The sequence below is a fragment of the Echinops telfairi genome, unplaced genomic scaffold (genome assembly GCF_000313985.2).
Source record: "Echinops telfairi isolate 266 unplaced genomic scaffold, ASM31398v2 ScPeMD7_443;HRSCAF=831, whole genome shotgun sequence".
NCBI classification, from domain to species: domain Eukaryota; kingdom Metazoa; phylum Chordata; class Mammalia; order Afrosoricida; family Tenrecidae; genus Echinops; species Echinops telfairi.
Window position 1 is genome coordinate 27,814,670 of NW_022104341.1, and position 8,568 is coordinate 27,823,237.

The 8,568-nt window shown below is 37.6% G+C and overlaps 1 protein-coding gene, 1 non-coding gene and 1 pseudogene across 3 annotated transcripts in view; all 3 read left to right on the top strand.

The window, feature by feature from the left end:
- Positions 1–8,568, top strand: part of HFM1 (helicase for meiosis 1) — a 136,376-nt gene that overhangs the window by 95,726 nt on the left and 32,082 nt on the right. For both annotated transcript variants that reach the window (XM_045291920.1, XM_045291921.1), the window contains exons 29-30: positions 4,356–4,459; positions 4,876–5,019. In XM_045291920.1, the coding sequence (XP_045147855.1) occupies positions 4,356–4,459; positions 4,876–5,019 (248 nt within the window). The remainder of the gene's footprint in view (positions 1–4,355; positions 4,460–4,875; positions 5,020–8,568) is intronic.
- On the top strand, positions 5,064–5,227 carry LOC115870282. The gene has a single exon (XR_004046646.1). It is a non-coding gene; the product is annotated as a U1 spliceosomal RNA (small nuclear RNA).
- LOC115870131 lies at positions 7,214–8,556 on the top strand (annotated as a pseudogene).

Genomic DNA, 8,568 nt, shown 5'->3' on the forward strand with positions numbered 1-8,568 from the left:
TCGTGTGCTCATTCTCTTTGATTTCTAGAAATTTCCTAATTTCATCTCTGATCTCCGCCAGTCCGCACTCCTTTTGAAATAGAGTTATTCATCCTCCCAACTTTTTGCTCTTGTGTTCTTCATCTTCCTTTTGTTGATTTCCAGCCTTAAGGCACAGTGGTCAGAGAGAGCGGTCTGTATATCAATGTGCTTAAATTTATGTAGATTCACCTTATGCCCCAGCATGTGGTCTCTCTTTGAATATGTGGCATGTGGACTTGAAAAGAATGTGAATTTTTTGTATTTGGATGAAAAGCTCTGTAAATATCTATCAGGTCACCTTGTCTAATTGTAGTATTTAGATCTCTAACCTCCTTGTTGAGTTTCTTTCCCTGTGATATATCTTTCTCATAGAGTGGTGTGTTGAAGTCACCCACTATCATTGTTGAAGCTGTGATTTCTGTTTTCATCTTTTGGAGTGTTTGGTTGACGTATTCAGCGGGTCTCTCATTCGGAGAATATATGTTTACAATGCTTAGTGGTTCTTTGTCTACCATTCCCTTGAGCATTATATAGTGTCCCCCCTTATCTCTTTTTATGGTTTGTACTTTGAGATCAATTTTATCCAAGATTAGGATTGCAACCCCTGCTTTTTTTAAATTGCTGTTTGCTTGGTGTGCCTTTCTCCAGCCTTTGATTCTCAGCTTATTTTTGTCTGTGGCATTGAGATGTGTCTCCTGTAGGCAGCAGAATGATGGGTTGTGTTTTCTAAGCCAGTCTGATAGCCTCAGTCTTTTAATGCCTGAGTTCAGGCCATTGAAGTTCAGGGTTATTATCTCAATCTGTGGACTCTGTGATGTCATCTTATACCTTTTTTGTTGGGTGTTTTCCTGCCTTCCTGTCTTATCAGTGTGTTGTGCATGCATGTGTGTGTGTATCATTCTTGACTTCTTTCCATCCTTAAGCCAATGCTATCTTAGCATCTGTTTTCTCTTTGTTGCCCTCTAGGTGAGGTTGTTCTATGTGGCCGCCTCTTATTTATGCTTGGTGAGTGTTGTTCTTCTGCCAATACTGGGTCGGCAAGGCTATTTTGTAGGGCTGGGTTTCTTATAATGTGTTCTTTGAGTTTTTTCTTATCTGGGAAGACTTACTTCTCCATCTAGCTTGATCAATAATTTGGCTGGGTAGAGTATTCTTGGGTTTGTATTGTTTTACTTCAATTTTTGGAATATGTTACTCCACTCTCTCCTCTTCTTCATAGTTTCTGCTGATAGGTCTGAGCATATTCTTATTTCAGAACCTTTGTATGTAATTGCTTGTTTTTCCCTAGCTGCTCTCATGACTTTCTCCTTTTCCTCAAAGTTGGATAGCTTAACTATTATTATGTGCCTTGGTGACTTCTTGGGATTCATTGTAGCGGGTGTTCTTGCAGCTTCCTGACTGGTTGCCTGCTCTTCATTCATTAAGCTGGGGAAATTTTCCTCCAAGAATTCTCTTACCATTGTTGCAGATGACTTCTTTGTTGTGTCTTCCTCCTGTAATCCAATAATTCTAATGTTGATCATCTCCATAGCATCAGACATAGGTCTTAGGTTTTCTTCAGCTTCTCTGATGATCTTATTAGATTTTTGGTCACGTTTGTTAAAGTCTTCTTGGCTGTCCTCCAATTCACTGGTGCTTTTGGTTCTCTGCTTCTTCCAGTCGATTCTCGAGATCCATGTGTCTGCTACTGGTTTTTGGTATCTCCTCCCTAAGCTTTCTTGTATTTCTCTTTGGTGTATGGTCTTTACCTCCTCTATCATTTCATCCTTTTTCTGTATTGTGTCCCTCATATCCTGTATGACTCCAAGAAGCATTCTGAAAATTTCTTTCTGTGGCAGCTCAATATCTACTTCTTCTATGAATATCGTTATGTTCAGGACATCTTCTGCCATTGCCTTTTGTTCCTCCTGTTTTTTCATTGAGATTTTTGGGGCTGATGGCTGTTTGCATTGCATTGTTTTAGAGGAGCCAGGTGCCATTTTCCAGGGAGTCGAAGAGCACTTGTAGGAATGCTTCTTTGAACTGCCTACAGTTAATTTCACTATGGAATTAACCTACCACTTTATCCTCCTGTGACTTGCCTCTCAGGGGAGTGACCCAGAAGGCTGGTGGGTTGCCTGCTTTGGTGTAGAACACAGTGAATGGTGGGCGGAATTGCCCTAGCCAGGCAGGTCACTGTGGAGTTTGGGCAGAGGTTCATTTGGGCAATGTTCTTGGAACATTGGCAAATGTTGGCCGAGCTGCCTTAGGCTGTGTTAGGCACTATGGCAGGCAGGGGAAGGAAGTTCCCTCGGTCACGTGGGACAACAGAGGAAAAATAGGAGCTTTCCCAGTCACACAGGCAGGAATTCCTTGGTAAGAAGTTGGGAATACTGTCCTATGGTGGAGCTCAGCCTGGTTTTCCCCAGCCTTGGGGAACACTGCACAGGGTAGAGCTCACCTAACTGGGTGGAGGACAGGTATAAATGCCTTAGACTAAGGGGAGTGGTCTGGAGGTCAGCAGTGGAGTCTGAGAGAACAGGGAAGAGGCAAGAGAAAAAAAAATTTTTAAGTAAGCCCACTGAGACTGTGTGGAGATAGAAGAGAGGGAAACAAAAGTAACAATATAGCTGAGCCCCGATCCCTGCCCATGGTGCTGCAAAGGTTTATAATCCCTGCTTGAGGTGGCGGCAAGCTATAGCTGTGTTGCGTTAAAGCCACTGCGCTGGCTCCAAATGGTCCTGGCTCTGGCCAGGACAGTGTCGGGGCTAAAGTCAAACCCTAGCCGGCCTCCACTGTGGTAAGCCAAAAGCTCCCTGCCCCTCAAAACCTTGTGGATCTGTGCCTACTTATCTTTATGATGCTCCTCCTGCAATCCAGCAGTGTTTAATTTCTCTCTTAGTAACTCTCCTGGGCTGATTTCTTTGGAGTCCCTCTGGTATGTGTTACTCAGTCGTCATCTTCCCAGAAGTCTGCTAAAATATTTTGAAATGACTCCTCTGCCTTGATTTGAACTGGCCCAGCAGATCCCCTCCGAAGCCACAGGTTCTTAATTGGACCCCCTTTTTTTTTTAAGGCACTTAAATGAGACTAAGACAAATGTTTTACTGAGGGAACTTGTCTCCAATCATCCACTAACAGTAGTGCTATGTTTAAACACAACTTGTTTGGAATACACCCATGTATCTGTGAACTAACCCTAGTAGCAATCTTATTTGTCTTACCCTCATACATAGAGGCTACTTTTATAACTAATTCTCTATCATAATATTTTATCATATGTGCTTTAACTTTTCTTCTAATACTTTTATGATGGTCTCCAACAAGTAAATCTAGTAAAAATAACATGATGAGCAAATATAATAGCATGAGCAAGTTGCAAAGATGTCAGTTAAAGCAATAGCTAATGTTTTTTAGAAATTAATAGACTTCAGGAATTGAGTTTTTTAATCTTTGTATAAGGTAAGTGGTATTTTTATCCACATCTTGTAAAGGGGGGAATTGAGATGAAGATAAGTTAATCAATATGCCTAAGGTCATTCAACTACTTAAAAAGCAAATGTAAATCTGAACCCAGCATTCTGACTCTAGAATTTATGCTCCAAGCCTGTTACTATTCTTACAAATTCAAGAATGACAGTAACTCGGGACCAAGAATCTTCTAATTGTTCCCAGTACTTTCCAATTCTATCACATGCAAATTACCTAAAGATACTTAGTGACTGACTGGATAATGTTCCTTTTACTGGGTACTGTTAACTAGCCATGACAGAATTATGGCTAGAATATGTCATTATACAAATCTTTGCTGTCCTACGACTATTTAAATTTAGTGTCAGTTTTGACTATATGAGACTAAAATTATATCATAAAATTGGCCTCTGGTTTATTTGTGATATTATTAAATCCAAACTGGTTGACCTCAATTGTAAAGATAACATTGAAACTCTCCTCACAAATATGTACAATTTTTATAGCCAATTTAACTTGATAGTGATTTGGGAGCAATTTTATGAATTAATTATGCCAAGTATATAGGCCTATTGCCCACGTAGGCCATATGAGTCAGTGTCACTAAGAATCATCTGTAGGATCAATGTGTAGTTAAGAAAACTATGGTTGATAAAACTCCATGAATAGCCATTTCTCTCTCCCCGAATTCAGAGAAAATCACTTCTTAGTTACTGATAATTAATATCAGAAAGGACCTATCTTTGGAATATTCGGGCCTTGAAAATTAATATAAGGAGGCTTTTAAAATTCATGGGAAATGGAATTGAGAGATATTGGAATTTTTCATGAAATATTTCATTAAATATTTGGAACATATTTTAAATAATGCATTTATTTTTTAGGGATTCTGTTTTGCTAAAAGACGGAAATTGGACTAAAAAGATTGATGTGAAGAGAACACTTAAATCTGAAGATCTTAGCATAAATCTAATTAGTTCTGAATATGGTTAGTAAATTGAAGTAATGAATGCATTTAACATTTCTTTGGCTTATGCTAAAACAAAAATAATAAAATAATATTGTGTAAAAATAATATATTTTGATATAAATAAAAGTTAAAGGATGTATCATATACTTAAATATGTAAAAGATGGCATGACTAAATATGACCTGATTAAAATTTTACCTGTGCATTATGCAAGATATTGTGAGACAGTAAATTTAAAATATTATGGAACCATTGATTTTTATGCTAGAAAAACAAATTTTTATTTGCTGCATTTTTAATGTTTTTCATATTAATGCATTGAATTCCTGTAACTCTTCTAGTTTAAAATATCCTAAGAATATAAGAAATATTTTAAAATTAGTATCATCTGGATTTATATAAATATGCCCTGAAATTTGTATTCCTTTTTCCAGTTGGACTTGATATTCAGAAAACATTTACAGTATTTTACTTAGGACCTAAGAGGTTTGAAAATGAAGTAATTATGCATAGAAAATCAGAAATAGAGATTTCTCATTCTAAACATACAGATAAATCTGTAGCAGGAGCCGATAAAGGTAAGTGGCTATTTTAATTACTACTTTGTATTAAAACAAAACTAATACTTACCTGGCAGGGGAGATACCATGATCACGAAGGTGGTTTTCCCAGGGCGAGGCTTATCCATTGCACTCGGGATGTGCTGACCCCTGCGATTTCCCCAAATGTGGGAAACTCGACTGCATAATTTGTGGTAGTGGGGGACTGCGTGCGCGCTCTCCCCTAAAAAAAACAAACAAACAAACAAAAAAAACTATAGCTAGGGGAAAGGATTAATAGATTATAGCGCTGCTTTGCTCAGATCACAGATGCTCTGGAATTAGACATTTCGGTGTGATAAGTTACATTAATAAAATATTGTATAAATTTTCCTAAGAGTTAATGTTTGTCAGATTGAGGCAATATTTAGTATATAACTTACTTGATTGCTCTGTTAATAAACATTTTCTCTTACCTATACTCATTTTATTGTTATGACCAGTGTCAAGGGGAAAGCAAGGAATGTACATAAATCTATTGATCTGATAAGGCAAACCAGAGTGGCAGTGCATTAAATTTTCTTCCTATGAAAATTTTCAAATATACACAAAAGTAGACAGAAGTGTATATTCACATAAAAAGAGGTCTATCATCATTAGTCAGTGGGGAAATGCAAATCAAAACCTCAAACTTTATGTCCACTATGATGACTTTAATCGGAAAGACAATTGCAAGTTATGTTAAGATGTGTAGAAACTGAACCCTTATATATTACTAGTGAGAATGAAAAATGGAACAGCTGCTTTGGAAAAAACTGTCAGTTCTCAATAAGTTAAATATTACTGTATCACCAGCAATACCTAGGTATATATGCAATAAAATTGAAGACACATGCTCACATAAAGACTTGTACAGGGATACCTCAAAGATATTGCAGGTTTTGTCCCAGACCACTGTAATAAAGTGAATATCTCACTAAAATGAATCATGTGATGTTTTTAGTTTCCCAGTACATAAAAAAGTTATGTGCACACTTTATTGTAGTCTATTAACTATGTAGTAGCATTTTGAAATAGTTTGCAATATTGTGAGCCTTACCAATATATGACAAATTTGAAGTGAACAAATATTGTTGGAAAAATGGTGCCAAAAGACTTGCTTGAGACAGTGTTACCACAAATCTTTGATTTGTAAAAACGATAACATCTGCAAAGTTCAATAAAGCAAATCATAATAAAAGGTATGCCTGTACAAGAATCTTTATAGTAGCATTATTCATAGTAGCCAATGCTTGCTTCTGAATGGATAAATGAAATGTGGTATATTCAAGCAGTAGATGAAGAAAAGAACAAAACATTAATAATGCTACAACATGGACGAACTTTAAAAGTGTTTGCTAAGTGTTAGAAGGCAGTCACACAGGCCAGATATTGTAAAATTCCATTTATTGTATGATTCTAGTTCAATTTGCCAACCTTTCCTACTGGTTCTACTGGTGGTTTCTTACAGACATATCCAGCATAGTCAAATTCATAAAGCTAGGACATAGCTTAGTAGTTGTCAGGGGGTAGGAGTACATGGGGGAATAACTGCTAATAGGTATGAAGCTTCATTTTGTAATAATGTCAATGTTCAGGGATACATCGGCTTGCCATGAGTCAGAATTGACTTAGTAACAACTAGGTTTGTTTTTTTGAGTTTGTGGGGTGTTTTTTTGTGTGTATATGAGTGTGTCTGTGTGATTCTTGAAAGTTGCATGACTCGTGATATATTTATAACAAAACATAGCACTGAATTGTATACTCCAAAAAAGTAAATTTTATGTTAAGTACATTTCAATGAAATAATTTATAATCAATTATATTACTACATTCTAATATGTATATATATATATAAAGACTCCTTACTGTCAAGTCAACTCTGATTCATATTAACCCAATAGGTCAGACTGCCTCAGCTTACTCCTGAGAAGTGGCTGGTGGGTACAAACTACTGACCTTTTGGTTGGTATCCAACAAATACAGAGATAGAAATGATAATTGTTAAAATGTTACTTACAGCAGTTCCAAAAAGCTCAAATACTTAGGAATACATATAACAAAAGATGTTCAAGATTACCATATGAAAATGAAAAAAAATTTTAAAGAGAAAATTAAGGAGGTTTTCTCTTCTTCCTCATGCAACAGAGAGCTAAATCGTTTCATGTGGCCCTGACCCCATCCCTGAGACACAATGATGAAGGTCAGAATAAATGGATTTGGCCGTATTGGGCACCTGCTTTTAACTCTTGCAAAGTGGACACTGTTGCCCCTAACAAACCCTTCATTGACCTCAGTTATATGGTATAAGTATTCCAGGATAATTCCATCCATGGCAAGTTCAATGGCAGTAAAGTTTGAGAATGGGAAGCTTGTCATGCCACCACTGTCTTCCCGGAGTGAGATCTTGCCAACCTCAAATAGAGTAAAGCTGGTATTGAGTATGTCCTAGAGTCTACCAGTGTTGTCACAACTTTAGAGAAGACTAGGGTAACTTGATGGGTGGCTACCCCATCTAATGCTCCCATGTTTCTGATGAGCGCAAACAATGAGAGCGCAAACTCTCAAAATTGGCAGCAATTCCTCCTGTACTACAAACTGCTTGGCCCCTCTGGATAAGGTCATGCATGACAACTTTGGCATCATAGACAGACTCATGACCACAGTATATGCCATCACTGTCACCCAGAAGACTGTAGAGGACCCCATTGAAACTCTGGCATGATCACCATTGGGCATCCCAAAACATCATCCGGGCATGCACTGGTGCTGCTAAAGTTGTGGGCAAGATTATACCTGAGCTGAAAGAAATTCACTGGAATGGCCTTCTGTTTTCCAACCCCCAATGTTTGAGTCATGGATCTTACTGACATATGGACAAAACTACCAAATATGAAGAGATCAAGAAGGTGGTAAATATAGCAGGCTTCTGATTATCCTCTAAAGGGCACTTTGTCTCCTGAGACTTTAATAGTGACACCCACTCTCACTTTTGATGATAGGACTGGCATTGCCCTTATCAACCATTCTGTCAAGCTCATTTCCTGGTACAACAAAGAATTTGGCTAGAGCTACACACACAGGAAAAAAAATTGTGGCCCATTCTACAGAATGGTGGACCTTGTGGTCCATAAGGCCTCCAAGGTATAAGAATCACTGGACTACCAGTCACAGGAATAGCACTTAAGGAAGAGAGAGGCTCTCAACTGCTGAAGCATCCTTGCCCCAACTCCATCTTGTTACTCAGAATATCCCATCTTTGAGAGTTTCTATCCATAACCCCTTGAAGAAGAGAAGAGGCTAAGAAAGCTAACCTTACCATGTACTATCAATACAATGTACTATACCCAGCTTCCCCCTCTCCAAAAAAGAAAATAAAGGAAAAGAAATTGAGTGTGTATTAAAATAAAACAAATTAATGGAGTGTTCATAAAATATTTTTTACATTATTCATTGTACTAATGTCATATTAGCCCCAACCTGGAAAACAACCAAATGTTCATCAGCAGTTCAGTGAACAGATAAACTACAATGAACCCTCGCCACTTC